Below are 20959 nucleotides of genomic sequence, written 5' to 3'. Positions count from 1 at the left end.
ATAGATAGATAGATAGATAGATAGACAGATAGATAGATAGATAGATAGATAGATGCACCTTGCATGGTTCTTATTAATAAGAATTACACCTTGCATTCTTATAATAACAATTGCACCTTGCATGGTATTAATATAATTATAATTGCACCTTGCATGGTTCTTATACATAATAATAATTGCACCTTGCATGGGATGGAGGAAGGCATATATTCCTTATAATCTTGACTCCACCACAAAATGGCCGATTAGACAGAAGGATGCTGAGATCACATAATGTACATAGATGGATCACCAGAGTGGGTCGCGTGATCCACTCATTCTATAGCGTTACCCTTATGACTAATACATACAACACATATACAGTCAGAGAATCGTGACTGGATCTCTTTCTAAAGCTCAAACAGATCATCATCAGATCCTATAAAGGATCTTAAAGCTAACCCACCCTCTCCTCTCTATATAAGATACAGCACCATTCATGTTATAATAACCTTAGACCGTTATTCATCAATCTATATAGTTATCCTATATATTATGAAATATACGATATTATACAACCGTTATAAAGGTTAAAATAGATACTAGACACAGTATAAAATAACCGTTATACTAGACATTCATTCATTTATTAACAGATATATTTATTAAGGTTCATTTATTTCAGATCAATGTCTTTTCCGAAGCGGTCGGAAAAGACATTGATCTGAAATAAATTAATATTAAATTAATATTGCTAATAAAATAACTTCATTTGCATTTTTTATAGCTGTCAGAAAAAAAATCATCTCATTTATAAATAACCGTTTAGAAGATAGTATATGCTTCATCTCTATAAGCGGTTAAATATCATTCATTGAATAATGAATAGAAACTAACGGTATCATTTAATTGTTTTTTTTTACCGTTTGTTGTGTCCCGGGTCTACGGGTCTGGTGGAGGTTTATCGGTGGGTTTGGTGGGTTTTGGTGGGTCTTCTAGTCCTCTTGGCGTGGTGGTCCGTAGGGGGTCCGGGGGGTCTGTCTCTCCTCTCCTGCTCTGTTCTGAGGCGGTGGGTTTTGTGCTGGCAGACAGACAGGCAGATGGAGAGACAGACAGACAGACAGACAGAAGGAGAGACAGACAGACAGAAGGAGGGTCTTCTTTCCTTTTAATAATAATGACACATGAATCTAACCGGCCTGGACGATGGAACAAGCCCCTCCCTCTTATATCCTCCCTCTCTCTCTCTCTCTCTCTCTCTCTCTCTCTCTCTCTCTCTCTCTCTCTCTCTCTCTCTCTCTCTGTACCGCATCATGTAGGGTTATGGATCGATTGCATGCCGCACAGCGCATGTGCACATGCTTGTTCTGTGCAGTGCCTGTGTGTGTGTGTGTGTGTGTGTGTGTGTGTGTGTGTGTGTGTGTGTGTCTGTGTGCCTGCATGCACGTGTTGTTGTGTGTGTACCATGTGCATGCATGCGTGCGCGTGTGCGTGTGTGTATGTGCGTGTGTGCGTGTGTGTATGTGCGTGTGTGCGAGTGTATGTGTGTGTGCCTGCCTGCCTGCGTGCATGTGTGCACATGCGTGCGCACGTGTGTGTGTGTGTGCCTGCATGCACGTGTTGGTGTGTGTGTGTGTGTGTATGTGCATGCGTGTGTGCGTGTGCGCGTGCGTGCGTGACGTGCGTGTGTGTGTGTTAACAAAGGCCCCCATTAGTTGACACCTGAATGACAGCTAGTCTTCCGAGGGTCCAAACAAGACAATACTATTTACATTACATATAGGATACATATTGTATCCACTATATCCACTAAGATATATCACATTAGAAATAATAATAGGTTTTGTCGTTTCAACGTACAGATTATTTTTATATATTTTATGTATTCTATGTATGTGTTCATTCTGGATAAAGAGGTGATACATGAATACATTGTAAATTGTAAATTGTAGAAAAAGAGATGGAAATCCTATTTAAAATCAATATAACAATGTAGCAAACCAAAAGTAGAGAGTATACTTATAATGCAGAATGTCCCGTTTCACAAGTTTTCAAATGTATAAAATCTTTTGAAAATAGCAGATCTACAAGCTCACAGTGCATTGCATCACAACATGTTGTGAACTTGTAGATCTGCTATTTCAAATGGCCGAAATATATACAGAGCTGAAGTGGTTAATGTATGTTTTGTAATAATAATCTAAAATTTCAAAGTAACTAATAACTAGTAGTAACTAAAGTTGGCAAATAATTGTAGTGGAGTAAAAGTACAATATTTGCCTTTGAAATGTAGTGGAGTAGAAGTAAAAGTACTGAAAATTATGTCGTGTCCCACCTCGACTCAGTGTGATTGCTCTGTTTTTGTTTTTTTCTAAACTCGAGTGTTGATGTGTCCAACTGCATACTGTCTGTTGTACTCTGCCTATATATAATACCTCATTAAGATAGGTTAATTACTCATGCTTACACATTATAGTCTGGTGTTTGTTTGTCTTGTTTTGTCTTGTCTTATAAAAAAACAATAAAAACTAATATACAAAAAAAATTGGACATACTCAAGTAAAGTTGAGTACATACTCAAGCAAAATTGTACTTAAGTAAATGACTTAGTTACTTTACACCATGGTGTGTGTGGTTGTTATAAGATGTCATTGACCTGTTGTTGTTCACCCTGAGTCTTCTGATGTATCTACATCAGGGGTATTCAACTAGATTAGGCAGGGGGCCACAACTGTAAAATAACTTGGAGTTGGGGGCCACACAGCGCAAATGCACGCGCGCGCAGCACGTGCATGTGCGCGAAATTTTTCGGGTCTAATTCGGGTCTAATTCGGTCTAATTCGGGTCTAATTCGGTTCTATTTGACCAATATAAATCAACCTTTTTTCGGGTCTAATTCGGTCTAATTCGGTTCTATTTAAGGTTCTAAGTTAAGTTCCAATGAAAGATGGCCTTTCAAGAACTAATGAAGGATAAATAATTTGTACTGTTTTAACTTTGATAACATAAATCAAAGTTAAAATAAATAATAATTATGAAAATTAAAAAAAAAAAAAAAAAAAAATTTTTTTTTTTTTTTTTTTTTTTTTGAATATGGCCAGGGGCCACAAGGAAGCTCCTCGCGGGCCGCACGTGGCCCGCGGGCCGCCAGTTGAATATCTATGATCTACATGTTATAGAATGAAGACGCCTGGTAGGCCCTACATTGTTATGAATACATGTCATAATGATATGAGACAAACTTTCATATCATATCTTATATGTGTCTGCTATGTTTTATTTATATGTTTTTCCTTTATTTATTCATGGAAGCCCATTGAGAGCAAGCTCTCTTTTTTCAAGGACGCCCTGATCACAGCGTAGGGTTTTATACACAATAATACATAACAATAACAAACAATAACAAACATTTGAATCACATCACAACGTCACAGATGCTAACAAATACAGGGTTGCATGAAACAAACTGGTGCAGTCACTCTGTAGTGTGTCCTCAAGAAGCACCCTGAAGGTCTCTATGGAGACCCAATCCAACCAGCTTCAGAGAGTCCTGAAGTTTGTTCCATTTGTGTGGAGCATAATAATAATAATACACAAAAAAAGACCCCAAAGACCCCCAAAGTGATTAATTTCACCATTGTTTCACCAGCTAGAAGTCAGTCCAATGGTGATACAATTTTATCACATCACAAGTTTCTCTCTCTCTCCCCATAAACAGATCAGAGGTCTTCAACGTTTTTCAGGCCAATTAAGGACCCCTAATAGCTGTGAGAGAGATGAAGCAGGGACCCCCACTACATATTGGATTCATGTTAAATGTGTATTTTCAGACATTTAACCACTTAAACCCTCAATACTTTGTAAACTTGACCATTGGCTTGGTACTTGGTCTGCTCTTTTCCCCCCTGTTCACCAAACCTCTAATAGCTGATCTACAAGCTCACAGTGCGCCACAGACACGCTGTGAGCTTGTAGGCTAGTTGTTGCAAATAGATTGAGCCTATTGTTGCTATACAGTATAATATGGCAACATTATGATTTTGTATTTTTTGAATACATATTTGAAGTGTTTCAGAAAGCTTAGATCAGAATTTAAAGTTGTTTTTTTGAATCGGCTGTTAATGTAAAAAATACAAAAAATAAAGTCCCTATAAATCACACAAAGATACTTTAACTAATTTAACAACACAAATGTGTTCATATGGGTTAACAATATGTCTTCGAATGGGGGTTTCGCAGCCTCATACGTTTATTATTATTATTAATATTATCCTATTTTTCTCTGCCACCTGCTGGCCGAAAGCAGTATCACACACTGATATTAGTGTTTCTGACATGTTTCCTTACGGTTCAAACGGCTGTAGATGACGTCACTGTTAAACTTATGTGAATAAAGTAATATTATCAAACGTATAAGTCTTTATAAAGCTGTTTGGTCACTGTTATGTCCGTCCATTCTTTGGAGTTAACAATAAATCCGTAAATGCACCAACATTATATCACGGTAGCGTGGCCGAGCGGTCTAAGGCGCTGGATTAAGGCTCCAGTCTCTCCGGAGGCGCGGGTTCGAATCCCGCCGCTGCCAGGACAATTCTTTGGCATTTTTATCCATTATTAAAGCTGGCGTCCCTCTCTTTGGACACGATAGTGAATGAAGTAGATAAATACAACAATGTATAAATAAATAAATAATAATGAGTAAAAGTCCTCGCTCTCTAAAAGTTAAAACATATTTGCATTAACATATCCGTACAGCGTACACAGTGGTAGAAAAGCCTACTCCTTTAGCCATGAGGCATTGATTGATTGATTGAAACCTTTATTTATTCTTAAAAAGAGCATTGAGGTTTGCAATGCTGTCGAGATTACATACACAAAAAATCAACAACTAGAGACATATACAGATATAAAACGCAGACACAACTAAAATAAAACCATAACAGAAAATGAGTAACATAAGTGTCATGACATATACTATATGACAGTCATGGATGAACTTCAACATACTGTTTGCACTGTCTCCCTTTTTGGCCCGTACATCTACATAAACGTTCATATTTCAAATGTAAAGTGCTTAGTTTATGGCCCCGGATGTTATGATTATGGACGAGTTCTCAAAAGTACCCGTATCTTCTGTATTGTTCAATAAAAAGCATTTTATTCCGATTGGTGGCCATTTTCTCCATGTTTTCGCCACGCATTCACCTACTTGATCCCGATAGGATCAACTTGATCCTATCGGTTGGGAGGTGTACTGCAGTCTATGATACGTTATAACTCAATGATAAAATGGCCACCGATCGGACTAAAATGCTTTTTATTGAAGAATTACTTTATATTTGAAATATGAACGTTTATGTAGATGTAAGGACCAAAAATTGAGAAAGCGCAAAGACTATGTTACAATGTTAGTATGTTGAAGTTCATCCATGACTGTCGTAGTCTCGGAAACCCATGCCTTTTTTTTGTTGTGACTGTCCTCACAGATGACTGTCTTGGATCCATTACTCTCATTATGCAGAACATTACATTATGCTTTTTCTCTCTGAAAATATGCCAAAGTATAATAAATACTGCTTTTACTCGGTTAATGCATGTTTACTAAACAGCAAACATGTCTCACACACTGTTGTATTCGAATAGTAACGAAAATAATGATATGTATTTATATTTTTCGATATTATAATATTTGACAACTTGGTTAATTTCGCCTCTTCGTCTCGTTTTGGCCGCTCCGGGCACCGGTAGCAGCAGCAGCGGTCTGGTACCGTAACGGCACAAAGAGACGCGCGGTAACAATCCAAAGACACGGTGTTTAGGTTTTTGGAGCGCAGTCAGTTTTACGTTGAGCTCTATTATAGGTCTTTTACGAGTTTTCCGTTCCGTTTGGACCGCGCCGCACCCCGTAGGAGCTAGTTCCGGCAACAAACGCGGGTCGACAGCAGCGCTGGACAGTAAGGATTCATTTTATTTAAATGTAATCTATTCCACAGACTAGAGGTGTAAAGTAACTACATCTACACAAGTACCGTACTTAAGTACACTTACAGGTGTAAACGGCGAGCTGAGAACAATGGACGACGTTTTTATTATATGTATTTATTATGTATTTTATATAGAGACATTATGTGTTTACTAACATAGAGCCTGAACGCACAGGTGATTGTTTCATGTAATCAATTCCCAACGCATTTCGGGGTTTCTCTGATTTCAGTTCATTCATCCTCCTCTTTAGCTCCGACGGAACCTCTCCCTCCGCTGTGTAGCTCAGAGATTAGGTTCCTCGTTTGTCTCTGCCGTTTGCGGTAGACATTGTCGCACATTTTCCACTTTACATGTTTCTTACCCCTTTCTGCACATCTTATCCAAAAAGTAAAGCATTTCCGCCACTCTCTCAGATGTTTTAAGTTCTAGCGCACCATAAAATCTATCCAACGAGTTGAATAAAGTATTTAATTCGCCTCGGTCTTCATCCGGTTCCATAATATTTTGCACTAGAAGATGCAATTCAACATTTGACCAGTAGGGGAATCAGTAGTGTTATCTCTACGGGCGCAACTCTTGCGCAATGTCTTAAAAAATGTAACCTGCTTTATATTACTCAGTTCACACCACTTTAACAAAGCCTACTTGTATTGTTTATTTAAAGCTGATGGTGTTTCAGGCTGAGAGGGAGAAGCAGGTTTTGTCTGTTAGTTTGTAAAACTCAAAGCTGGCATTTCTTCTCCCTTTATTCTGGAATCCAAGCTTTATTAGAAACTGCAGGATTTATATTCCTATAAAGTCAGCATGCTATAATGGAAGACATGGTTCTCCTGTTAAAACCCATTAAGACCGGGAACGCATCTGTGTCATTTTCAGATTTCTTTTGCTATTCAGAAATACCAGATCTACCAGCTTGTAGATCTGGTATTGTTTTGAAAATGTGTGCAAATCTTTACTATATATATATATATATATATACATATATATATATATTTTTTTAAAGCGAACATCTTTAACTCAAATCTTTGCTTCTGGGGGATTCTACAAATGTCTTCTAAATCCTAACAGTTTTTTTCTATTTAAACAAATGTTTCTATATCAGTGGTTCTCAAACGTAAGTTTTTTCATGTCTAGGACCCCCAACATGACATGTATTTGGCCATGGACCCCCATCTTAAAATATGTTGTTCCAGGGACCCCCCAGAAGCAAAGATTTGAGTTAAAAATGTTCGCTTAAAAAAAATATATTCATTCTAAGCAAAAATGTTCATGATTTTTCAAAAAATAGCCGATCTACAAGCTCATAGCGCGGCACTCGGTGCCGCGCTATGAGCTTGTAGATCTGCTATTTTGTAATAGCCCAAAGTATAAAATAATGGTTACACAGATGCGTTCGCAGTCTAAATGGGTTAAGTCAGGTGTCTTCAACGTTTTCAGGCCAAGGACCCCCTAGCTGAAAGAGAGATGAAGCAGGGACCCCCTATATATTGTATAAAATTGTGTTTCAGATTCAACTTTTTTTGTATACTTGGTCTGCTCTTTTTTCCCTCTACACCAAAAACCTCTTTGTTAAAAAATAGCCGATCTACAAGCTCGGCGTTGTGAGCTTGTAGATCTGCTATTTTTTGGCTAAAGTTCTCCTCAGAAAAGGGATGCTAGGGTTCAAGTGGTTACGGTAAAAAAAAAAAAATCCTATCACGCAAAGATTTGGCGGACCCCCTGTAGTAACTCTGAGGACCCCCTAGGGGTCCTCGACCCCCTGTTGAAGACCCCTGGGTTTATTAATCATGTGTGTATATATTTTGTTGTCCCGCTGACAGAGAACACGTTCCAAAACCATCGGTTCCGTCATGAAGCCTCCCACACGTCCACGAGCCAAACCGAGCCGCTTCCACGTCCGGGCCGCCGCCGCGGCCGGCATCGACCCGGGGGCGTCGCCCGGCCGGCGGCAGGACGGGCGGGGCAAGAGGGGCGTGGTCTGTGACTGGAAGCCCGCCCAGAAGCAGAGGCTGCTGAACGGACTCAAAGCTCAGGCCAGGACTACCGATGGATCCTCTGGCCTGGACTACACTGCTCTGATGGTGCCTGATAGACCTGTTGATGAGGTAAAAATACTTTACTTTACATTACATTACATTACATTACACCGCTCTGATGGTGCCAGATACACCTGTTGATGAGGTAAAAATACTTTACTTTACATTACATTACATTACATTACACCGCTCTGATGGTGCCTGATAGACCTGTTGATGAGGTAAAAATACTTTACTTTACATTACATTACCTTATTACACTGCTCTGAAGAAATACCTGCCCAATACACCTGTTGATGAGGTAAAAATACTTTACATTACATTGCATTACATTACACTGCAGGGGTTGACACTAAGGTCTCAGAGGCACATTGGGCAAGTGCAGGTCATGTTCTACTTGCCCACAGGTCTTGCCCACTTGCCCGAAAAGTAAATCGTTCATTATAAAATGCTAAACAAAATTAATTACCGTTCAATTTAACACTTATTTTGGACTTTCTACTTGCAAATTCTGGGGCTGCACGATAAAAAATGTCATACCTCAATATTTATTCCAAATATCTAGTAAATAATATATATATGATATTCATATCATATAATAATAAATTAATATGGGTTCACACTTGTTATTTTATATTTTTCTCGTTGCATATCTCGTTGCATCCCCACTCAAAATGTGCACCTGCCCTGTCGGGCAACCCAATAGCAAACTTCACCTGCCCGACATTTATTTACCTGCCCCGGGCAGGTGGGCAGGCATTAGTGTCAACCCCTGCACTGCTCTGAAGAAATACCTGCAAACATTTTTAACTCCAATCTTTGCTTCTGGGGATCCCAGGAACAACATATTCTGAGATGAACATATGTACGTACAAGTAAATACAGCCGTTACTGAGGAACACAACCGTCCCTCCTTTCTGTGCATAGATCCATCATGACATAACGTTTGATAGATCCATCATGTTTTATAGATCCAGTGGCGTAAAGTAACTAAGTACATTTACTCAAGTACTGTACTTCAGTAAAATTTGGAGGTATTTTCACTTTACTGGAGTTTTTCCAATTTTCAGTACTTTTACCTCTACTCCACTACATCTCAGAGGCAAATATTGTACTTTTACTCCACCTACAACCTTTTGAAAACTTTAGTTACTAGTTACTTTGCAGATATAAATTATTATATTATAAAACATACATTAACCACTTCAGCCCTATTTTATACACAGGCTATTTGAAAATAGCAGATCTACAACGCGTCGCATCGCAATTTCGACATTTTATATTTTATATATTTTTAAGTATATGTTGATGCCAATACTTTTGTACTTTTACTCAAGTAAAAGTTTGAACACAGGCCTTTTACTTGTAATAGAGTATTTTTACATTGTGGTATTGACATGATGTTTTATAGATCCATCATAACGTGATGTGTTATAGATCCAGTCCATGGTGGAGGCTCTTCAGAACAAGGTTCTGACCCATGTGAGCAGCGCTCTACAGAGTCAGGACGAGGAGGAGCGGAGGCTGGACAAACCCATAGAGCTGTGGGTGGAGCAGGCCTCTGATGTCACAGGAACCCTGGAGGAACCCATCCTCACCGCCTTCTCACAGGTAAAAACAGGCCTGGCACCATTATGACATCATAAACACAGGCCTGGCACAGTTATGACATCATAAACACAGGCCTGGCACAGTTATGACATCATAAACACAGGCCTGGCACAGTTATGACATCATAAACACAGGCCTGGCACAGTTATGACATCATAAACACAGGCCTGGCACCGTTATTACATCATAAACACAGGCCTGGCACAGTTATGACATCATAAACACAGGCCTGGCACAGTTATGACATCATAAACACAGGCCTGGCACAGTTATTACATCATCAACACAGGCCTGGCACAGTTATTACATCATCGCAATTATTTGAGATAATCACAACTGCTTTCAATCGTTTCCACGTTGAAAGAAGTGTTGATTTCATCGAGTAAAACTATAGAGTACAGAAGTCCTGATGTCACTCGTTCATCCCCTGGTTCGTAAAGTAATGTCTCTATGGAGATCAGAATAACATTGGGTCATCTTAGAATCGTCTCATATAAAAATAGTGGTCCAAAAATAAACAAACTGTCTCTGCGATATTGTCAGGGAGGAGGTTCTGTATCGTTTATGATAGTCAGTCACTTATATTTGATACATTTGATGATTTGGTCTGTTTCTGGCGAAAATTTAACTAATTTGGCTGAAGTAACATTATTGTTTTCTCACCGTCAGTTGATGCTTCATATCCATAAGAGTAAAACCACCGGGGTCATTTATTTGTGGAACACAGTTCTTATTTGACACGATATTAAACACATCTATGGGATTCAGAATGGGGGTGAAAAACCGCGAACCAGGTAGACAAACCTAGGATGTGTAAATGACGTCAGACTTCGGTGCTCTATGACGAAAAATGTTGGTGGACTACCTTTTTATCACTGACACAGGGGTCATCAATATGTCTGTACACGGACATATGTGTCCGTGGCAAAGACTGGGTCTTGTCCGTGGAACATTTTTTCTTTTCTTTTCCACAAAAAACATTATAATGTTCTTATTTTGATCATAAAGACCCAATTACTGAATGTCAGTCTCCAGGTTTTCTTCAGAATGTGTAAACTAAATATAAACGATCCAGTAGAACTAAAAGACAAGTACTTTTATGTTTGGTTTGGGGGGAAAAATTGACTGTGTGAAAAATCCTCTCTCTCTCTCTCTGTCTCCTCTAGATGTTCTTCATCTCTTCCATGGAGCCTGGTTCTCTGAGACACTCCTACCACCCCACCTACCCTCATACCTCTACCCTCCTCCCCACATACCCTCATACCTCTACCCTCCTCCCCACCTACCCTCATACCTCTACACTCTCAGGACCAGACCCAGACCCTAACCCAGGAGCAGACGCTGGACCAGACGCTTCCCAAACCCAGACCCCCCTCTCTGCCACCCTGTCGTCCCCTCATCCTCCTCAGCCTCCCAGAGCCACACCCGTGTCATCACGCACGTCATCATCCTCCCCACTCACTGTGGCACCGCCACTAGACTCCTCCCACAGAGGTTCCGGCACCGCCCCGCCACTAGACTCCTCCCACAGAGGTTCCGGCACCGCCCCGCCCGAACCGCTGAATCACGTGACCATCAGCAGCAGCATCACCCCGGCAGATGCACCTCAGGTCTCTGGCTCTCCAAACGTCACGGCCACCACACCTCCTGGCCTCCAGGGGGCGCTAGAGGAGGAAGAGGGTCCCACCACGTCGTCTGAGGAGCCAGCAGGGACACGCACTCCCATTACTAACGCCAAGCGCTCAGGTGGTCCAGGACGCCCCGCCCCCCGCACGGCCCCCGACTCCCCCTCACGTCTGCCCTCACAGCAAGGTTATTATTCATCTCATTGTTCACTTAAATGTTTGTTTAAGTTTGATTTTGTTTGTATTTTTTTAGATTTTTAGATTTGAGCTAAAAAGCATTATTTTACGTTTTGGGCCATTCAAAAATAGCAGATCTACAAGCTTGTAGATCTGCTATTTTTGAAAAATCTTGAAAATGTGTGCATTTCTTTGAATATATATATATTTTAAAGCGAACATTTGTAACTCAAATTCTTCTGGGGGGTCCCTGGAACAACATATTTTGAGATGGGGGTCCGCAGCCAAATACATATAATTTTCGGGGTCCTTGACATGAAAAAGTTTGAGAACCATTGATATAGAAACATAGGTTTGTTTAAAAAAATCACACCCTGTGTGAAGGTAGCGGCGCCTTTGAATACATTATGTCATCGATATGTGTTTATAATGTGTTTATAGCCATGTGTCATGTGAAGCTTGACCAATCACTTTGTTGACGGGTCTGACCAATCAGAGCGTCGACGACAGATAAAGTTAAATTGAGGATCTAACTTTAAATAACTTACCTAGAAGGAGACTTTAGCCAAATAAAAATATATACAAAAAAAAACATGAGGAAATAAAAAATAAACCTTGACATCATAGTGATGTCATGAATAGTCCCCTTGCCTGACAAATCACAACCTTGACGGGCCTGATCAATCAGAACCTTGACGGGCCTGACCAATCAGAACCTTAACGGACTCTTGGATTCTCGATCGTCTCTATCAAACCATTCTGTCATAACGGATGACTGGGTCCCGAACTCAGACTTTCTATACATTCACCCTTCATCTGTTCTTGTATCTTTCTCTTTCTATTCGTCATATTAACTTTAAATAACTTACCTAGACGGAGACTTTAGCCAAATGAATAATAAGATGAAGTAATTGTCATCGTTTATATAGACATCAAATTCTATATTCATGACATCATAGTGATGTCATGAATAGTGACCAATCACAACTTTGGCGCACCTGACCAATCAGAACGTTGACGCACCTGACCAATCAGAACGTTGACGCACCTGACCAATCAGAACGTTGACGCAAAAGCCAGGCATAGAGGGCTAATATCCGCTCTATACCTAAAGGTATAGAGCGGCTAGCGCCGCTAAAAACTGTTAGGATTTAGAAGACATTTTGTAGAATGGGAACCTCAGGTCTTAATGGGTTAAGCTTGCATGGAAGAGCTGATGCACTCTTTTTCTTTTATCACCAAATACATTCATTCATGCATTGATTGATTGAGTAATTGATTAATTGATTAATTGATTGATTTTATTCAGACCCGCGGCGCCACGATGTGGATTTCTCTAAGATCTACCGTTACCTGAGTGCCCTGGACACAGAGACACAAGACCTCACTGTCCTCACTGCTATGGGTGAGAACCACCTGTTTATTATAGAGACACAAGACCTCACTGTCCTCACTGCTATGGGTGAGAACCACCTGTTTATTATAGAGACACAAGACCTCACTGTCCTCACTGCTATGGGTGAGAACCACCTGTTTATTAGAGACACAAGACCTCACTGTCCTCACTGCTATGGGTGAGAACCACCTGTTTATTAGAGACACAAGACCTCACTGTCCTCACTGCTATGGGTGAGAACCACCTGTTTATTAGAGACACAAGACCTCACTGTCCTCACTGCTATGGGTGAGAACCACCTGTTTATTAGAGACACAAGACCTCACTGTCCTCACTGCTATGGGTGAGAACCACCTGTTTATTATAGAGACACAAGACCTCACTGTCCTCACTGCTATGGGTGAGAACAACCTGTTTATTATAGAGACACAAGACCTCACTGTCCTCACTGCTATGGGTGAGAACAACCTGTTTATTATAGAGACACAAGACCTCACTGTCCTCACTGCTATGGGTGAGAACCACCTGTTTATTATAGAGACACAAGACCTCACTGTCCTCACTGCTATGGGTGAGAACAACCTGTTTATTAGAGACACAAGACCTCACTGTCCTCACTGCTATGGGTGAGAACAACCTGTTTATCCTTTATCCCATTAACCCAGGAAACCCATATTGTGTAATCACTATTCAAAAATAGCAGATCTACAAGCTCATAGTGCTATGAGCTTGTAGATCTGCTATTTTTTTTAAATCGTCAAATCTTTGCTTCTGGGGGGGTTCCTGGAACAACATATTTTCAGAGGGGGGTCCGCGGCCAATCTACATATTGTTTTACATTTTAGTGGTCCTTGACATGGACAAGTTGGAGCACCACTGATATGGTAACATGCTGTTAGGATTTAGAACACATTTTTACATATGTATTTGGCCGTGGACCCCCATCTCAAAATATGTTGTATTTTTTTAAACAACATATGTGTTGTTTAAAAATATATATATATTCAAAGATGTGCACACATTTTCACTATTTTTCAAAAATAGCAGATCTACAAGCTCAAGATTTTTTAATAGCCAAAGAAATCTAAAATGACACAGATGTGTTCACGGATTCAATGGATTTACCAAAGTGGTAAACCTGACCGTTGGCTCTGTACTTGGTCTGCTCTCCCCCCCCCCCCATAAACCAAACGTCTTTGCTGCTCTGGAGTGGTTCTACAGTGAGCTTGTAGATCTGCTGTCTTGGTTAAACTCAGAAATGACATGTTTTCTTTCTTTCTTCTTCTTCCAGAAAGTGCGGTGGTGTTGGATCTACTGATGTGTCTGCCTGAAGAGCTCCACCTGCTGGACGGCAGTGAATTACACCGTCACTTCATGGAGGTAGAGTGTGTCTATTGACTGATTGAATACTATATTTTAACAGTTTAAAAGCACATTAAGACCGGGGACGCATCATTTTAGATTTCTTTGGCTATTCAAAACATAGCAGATCTACAAGCCCAAGCTCATAAAGCAAAAATGTTTAACTCAACTCCTTGCTTCTGGGGGTCCCTGGAACAAATACATATCATTCTGGGGGTCCTTGACATTAAAACAGTTTGAGAACCACTGATATTATTATAGCAACATATGTTTTTTAAAAAAAACTGTTAGGATTTAGAAGACATTTGTAGAATCCCCAAGAAGCAAAGATTTGAGTTACAAATAAAAATATATATTCAAAGATTTGAACACATTTTCATGATTTTTCAAAAAATAGCAGATCTACAGAGCTTGTAGATCTGCTATTTTTGAATGGCCAAAGTATAAAGTAATGGTTCAAGTGGTTCAAATCTAAAATGACTTGCTTTCCTGGTCTAAATGGATTAACTACCGTGCAATTATACCAATGTGTTTTGTCAGTAGTGTAGCAACATGTTGATTGATTGACTTTATGTAGAAGATTTGCAGAGAAAAAGCACATGGAAGTACATTTAACAATACAAGGTCAGCTAAAATCGATCGCTCATAAAAGCCGCAATGGCTTGTTTCAAATGAGATATACACTACTATGCAGAACATCATAAGAACATTTTAAAAGTAAGAAAAACTAAAAATATGTACAGTAAACAGTTCAAGAGGGGGGGGGGGGGGGGGGGCGGTAGGTTAAGACTTTGACAGGGGCCAGTTTGGAATGTCAGCCTCCTGAAGGTATTTTTTTTAGGGCAGTTTTGAAAGTGAGTAGGGTTTTACACTCCTTTACTCCTTTTGGTAGGGCATTCCACATTTTGGTTGCATAGCAGGAGAAAAGGAGTTCAACCCCTTGTTTGTGCCAAATCTGGGTGTGTTTGTGGACTTCATGTAAGCCAGCTCATGTAAGCCACAAACGACTGTTTTCACATGCATGCACTGTATTGCTGTTATATTTACTGTCCAATACATTGTCTTTTGTTCATATGGCATCGTAGCCAAATGTAAGCAGGTGCAAAAAGGCCTCCACAAAACAATAAATAAGATAAAATGTTAAAAAAAATATGAATCTTTACACATTCTACTGAGAAACAGCTGATCTGGTCCAGGTTAACCTCAAAACTCTTAGAAATGTCAGTGTTGTTAACCCATTAAGACCTGAAGTCGATTCTACAAATGTATTCTAAATCCCAACAGTTTTTTGAAAAAAACGTATATTTCTATATCAGTGGTTCTCAAACCTTTTCATGTTAAGGACCCCCAAAATGATATGTATTTGACTGCCGACCCCCATCTCAAAATATGTTGTTCCAGGGACCCCCCAGAAGCAAAGAATAGAGTTAAAAATGTTTGCTTTAAAACAATATATATTCAAAGATTTGCACACATTTTCACGATTTTTCAAAAATAGCAGATCTACAAGCTCATAGCGCGGAACCGAGTGGCTGCCACGCTACGAGCTTGTAGATCTGCTATTTTTGAATAGCCAAAGTGTAAAATAATGCTTTTTAGCTCAAATCAACAAGTGACACAGACAGGTCTTAATGGGTTAAAGTGAGTGTATGACTATTACTGGCAGGACAGAAATAATATATTTTAGGAAGGTTAGCTGTGGGCCGTATAAAATCTGCCCTCCTGCCATGATTGGTCCCTGGGCCACACTTTGGACACGTCTGAGTGAGGGGGTGAAGTGTGTGTCTTAGGTAAGGAAACACCTGAGGTCTTTCCTAGTGATCTACTGCAGTGGTTCTCAAAGTGGGGTCCGGGGACCCCCAGAGGTCCTTGAGGGAGTTCCAGGGGGTCCCCAGGTAAATGATGGATTATAGTTAGGAACCAAATGGACCCTTAGGGGTCTGTAATTACGAGAGTGTACAAAGAACGGTCCATTTGGTTCCATTTGTACACTCTCAGAGTACATTAACATTAATTTTACAACATGAATTGGGGTCCCAGAGATAGAAATGCTATTAAATGGGGGTCTGTAGCCCTAATGCATTTCAAACTAGGGGTCCTTGACATTAAAATGGTAAAAATCTTCTCTTATGGGGGTCCCCGGCATGTCTTTTCAAATGGGGTCCGTGGGCTAATAAGTCTCAATTTGGGTTAGGCTTAGGTAAGAAAACACTGGATCGTCTTTTCTAGTGATCTACAGGAATCTAACATCACAAACACATTTATTTTCACATCACACAATTAGAGCGGAAATACACAAGCTAAAAAAACAAGCTATGAGCTTGTACATCTGCTATTTTTGAATAGCCAAAGTATAAATGAATGGTTATAACTAAAATGTAAAATAACACAGATGTGAATGAGTCTCTGTGGCTGCTGTAGATAGATGTAAATAATGTGCAATGTCCAGTGGACGTGGTGTCAACACATATAACACCCACCAGGGGGCATCGTTTGACAACATATTGAATACAAACAATGGTTTCAGTCCACAGTATGTTCATCAAACAGACAATTATAAAACTATAAATGAATAGAAACAGTGTGAGTGACATGAATGAATTATTTAATCAAATGATATATTAAATAAATATAAAATAAAAGATGTTCACAGAATAAAAACTAAATATTGGCACAAAATATCTTCAGATGGGGGTCTGGTGCCAAATACATATTCATTTGGGAATCCCTATTCTGAGGGAAACATTAGCCGAAAATAGCAGATCTACAAGCTCACAACGCCTCGCACTGCTAATTTTAAGCTAAGAGGTTTGGTGTAGGGGGGGGAAGCTCACCAAGTACCGAGCCATAGGTCAAGTTTGCAAAGTATTGAGGGTTTAAGTGGTTAAATGTCTGAAAACACACATTTAACATGAAAACGATATGTAGTGGGGGTCCCTGCTTCATCTCTCTCTCAGCCTTGAAATTGAAATGGTTCAGAATCACTGCTATAGCCGTAAAAATATCAGTCTCTTATGGGGGTCCCTGGCATATATTTTCAAATGGGGGTCCACGGGCTAATATGTGTCAATTTGGGGGTCCTTAACATGAAAACTTTTGAGAACCGCTGCTCTAAATGTCTCATTCTGACCCCCTAACCCTGAATGTTTTCCTCATTGATCCATAATAAAGATGATGATGGTAATAATAATGATGATGATGATGATGATGATGATGATGATAATAATATTATTATAATAACAGCCAGTCTGTGTGTCTTTCCATCCAGGTGTATGATATGTTATCAGCTCCTCCTGTGAAATCTGAACGCTCCAGGAAGCCACCAGCCTCTGGTGGACAAAGCACATACTCAAGTAAATACTCAAGTAAATACTCAAGTAAATACTCAAGTAAGGCCCGGATCACCGGCCTAGCGATCCGGGCCTTAGGCTCTAATGTAGCCTGACAGTGTGTCTACAAAGTAACTAGTAACTAAAGTTTTCAAATAACTGTAGTGGAGTAGAAGTATAAAGTAAATGTACTTAATTACTTCCCCCCTCACAGGTCCAGCCAGCCGAGGCGTCACCGCTCCGAACTCCCGCCTTCCGGAGGACAGCCAATCGGGCGCCACGCCGGCGGAGTTGCCTAGCAACCAAGTCAGGGACGGTGGGGGAGGAGCTACCGGCAGCGAGGGGGGGCGGGACCAGGACATGACGACGACGCCCTTTACGACCACCACCACCACCACCCCGCGGACCTGTCAATCATCCTCCACGCAGACCGAGAGCACCAATCCCGGAGCGTCTGAGTGGGAGAGGGCGGGGCTAAGCCCCCTCAACCCGTTCCGGGTTCCACTCAGGCTGCTGGAGAGACACACGTAGACACACACACACACACACACACACACACACACACACACACACTGCTCTTAAAGCTGCAGTACGTGATTCTTTATTTATTTATAAAGCCATAGAGCCTTCGTCCTACTCCTCCCATTCAAGATTCTCAGCTGACAGACTCCAGCCTGTAGGAGGCGCTATTACAGGCCTGTTACAATTATTACATAATAATCGTCAATTGCAATCATTTGAGTTAGTCGCACTTATTTTTGTATAAACGTCATAATCGTTTCCATGTTGAGAGAGGTTCCACGTTTTGAAACTTTTTTGATTGGTGCCAACCACTCCTACATTTGACTTTGTCCGTGTGTCCGTATGTCCGTCCGTCCGTCCGTATGATTGGTCAAGCTTCACGTGACACGTGACAATATGTTGTCACGTGTCACGTGACAACATATTGTTGCTGATTGCAACACAAGGATGCAACCAGTTACACTTTCAAAGGCACCACTCTCTTCACACTGGGTGTGATTTTTTTTCTTCAGAAATAGTGAAAATAGCAGATCTACAAGCTCACAACGCGTCGCGATGCGACGCGTTGTGAGCTTGTAGATCTGCTATTTTCACTATTTTGTTACAAATCTTTAGTATTAAATATTAAATATGCCGTATTTTGGCCATAATAATACAGCATTTATTGTCATTATTGGTCAGACAATTGTCAGTCATTTCTTTGTGCTTCTTAAGTTTTTTGTAATTTCTGCCCTCATGTGCAACGTTTGTTTACAAAGGCCTAAACGCCACACAATTAAATCGTTATTCGCAATTATGTGTATGACAATTCATTTTATGAAGTTTTAAAGTAAAACTTCATAATGGTGACAGCCCTATAGGCGCTAACACAGAGACAACCCCCCCCCAGAGCTTAGCCTGTTGTCGCTGTGTGTTTTTTATGAAACTCTAAATGTGTGATGGATGCAAACTGTTGAACAATTAGTCCAAGTGACACACGATGAACCCATTTAGACCGGGGCGGGAACTCATTTGGCACATTTTTGGATTTATTTGGCTATTCAAAAATAGCAGATATACAAGCTTGTAGCGTGGCACTGAGTGGCGCGCTACGAGCTTGTAGATCTGCTATTTTTGAAAAAATATATTTACACTTTTTTTTTCAAAAAACTGTTGTTTAGAAAACATTTTAACACATTGGGTGCCAAAACCGGGAATTCCCGGTTTTGCAAAAAGTGACGTTGAGTGCCAAAACCGGGAATCTCCGTGAAGTCAATCTTTTAGTTTTTTTTGTTTTTTTCCACACCCACGGTGCCTCTGAGAAGGAAGGGACAGATGGATCACCGTGCCAAAAAAAGACTGTCTCCCGTCCGCTCCCATTCTATCTCCTTGATAAAAACCTCCATATTTCCTTAACTTTTTACAGTGTGGAAAACGAGTCCCGTTCGATCCGAGATCACTCCGCCCTGGTGACTTGCGTGAGAGATGTTATTGTTCCAGGCGTTAGCCAGGACCATCCACCATCGTGCACGCATCCATTGTTTACATGCGGGTGCTTGTCGTGGAGTCTGCAGCTGTAAACAGCGTTACAAACGGTGAGATCTCTGGCACTCAATGTCACTTTTTTAATACAACTCTGGCACCGAATGTGTAAAGAATCGGACTCAGCACTCAGGCGTTAATGGGTTAGGGTTAGCACGCTTGTAGATCGGTTATGTGTTGCTACTTTTGTGTGACATTGTTAGTGTGACAAAGTAAATCATTTACACATTCAATCCGGTAAAACGCATCAGTGTCATTTTAAGATTTCTTTGGCTGTTCAAAAATAGCAGATCTACAAACTCATAGTGCAGCACCAAGTGTCGTGCTATGAAAATTGGTCATCTCCAAATATGTTGTTTCAGACACCCCCCAGAAGTTCATGTCGGCGTTAAAAACGTTCGCGTTAAAACATATATCCTATTCAAAGATTTGCACACATTTTTTACAAAAATAGCAGATCTACAAGCTCATATGAGCTTGTAGATCTGCTATTTTTGAATAGACAAAGAAATCTTAAAATGACGTGTTCCTGGTCTTGGATTAAACAAATTTGTATGGGAAAAATTAAGTGTTGAAAATGTAATGTTAAGTTGAAACATGGAGATATGATGTGTTTGTTAATATCACAGTGTGATTGATTGAGCCGTCGTGTTTAAATTCTCATTTATTTAAAGCTGTTTCTCTTTCATACATACATTCATGTTCATCAGAATAATGGATTATTGTCACATCTTTTCTCTTTTATCAGTGTATGAAGTACAAAGCATTAAGAAATACTTTGACTGTGAATGTATTTCTTTACTGAGTCCAGTATAGCAGTGGTTCTCTAAGTGGGGTCTAGGGACCCCCAGGGGTCCTTGAGGGGGTTCCAGGGGGTCCCCAGCACAATTAGTTAGTATAGTCCGTTTTACCTCTTCAACCTACGTTGGCTATTTTGAAAATAGCAGATCTACAAGCTCACAATAGCAGAACTACAAGCTTGTGATCGGCCATTTTCAAAACGTCTTGTAAGAAATGTTGGGGGAAACATTGTAATGTTTATGAAACATTTTAACAACACACATCTCGTATGGGGGTCCCTGGCACTGAATAAGTTCAGAAGGGGGTCCGTGGATAAATGCATGTCCTTGACATGAGAATGCTTGAGAACCACCAACCTGGCAACCCATTTGGTAAAAACAAGGAGAAAAGCATCCTTTGATTTCAAGGATGGGTTTTAACTCATAACCCCCCCCCCCCCCCCCCCCCCCCCCTGCAAACACACTGCTCAGGGTTTAAAAGCTTGTGTGGGTCAAGAAAGCACCTGTCGACATTTCATCATACAGGATGTATGATGTTTCATTGGAAACAAGACCGCAAGGACTTTCATGAACGACCTGTTAAAAGGAATTATCCTTATGTACACATAGTGTGTGT

The 20959-nt window shown here is 40.4% G+C and overlaps 1 protein-coding gene across 1 annotated transcript; it reads left to right on the top strand.

The window, feature by feature from the left end:
- Positions 1 to 5872: 5872 nt before the first annotated feature.
- On the top strand, positions 5873 to 19581 carry snapc2 (small nuclear RNA activating complex, polypeptide 2; the record flags this gene model as incomplete). The annotated part of the gene is made up of 9 exons (XM_084043238.1): positions 5873 to 5933; positions 7785 to 8069; positions 9438 to 9611; positions 10778 to 11423; positions 12723 to 12818; positions 14101 to 14189; positions 17440 to 17524; positions 17715 to 18027; positions 19428 to 19581. The coding sequence occupies exons 2-9, from the start codon at positions 7815 to 7817 to the stop codon at positions 19579 to 19581; spliced, it is 1812 nt and encodes a 603-aa protein (XP_083899364.1). The 5' UTR covers positions 5873 to 5933; positions 7785 to 7814.
- Between the last annotated feature and the right edge of the window lie 1378 nt (positions 19582 to 20959).

Source organism: Gymnoscopelus microlampas, assembly GCF_963454915.1.
Source record: "Gymnoscopelus microlampas genome assembly, chromosome: 19".
Lineage (NCBI taxonomy): Eukaryota > Metazoa > Chordata > Actinopteri > Myctophiformes > Myctophidae > Gymnoscopelus > Gymnoscopelus microlampas.
This window is presented reverse-complemented; position numbering and strand designations above follow the sequence as displayed.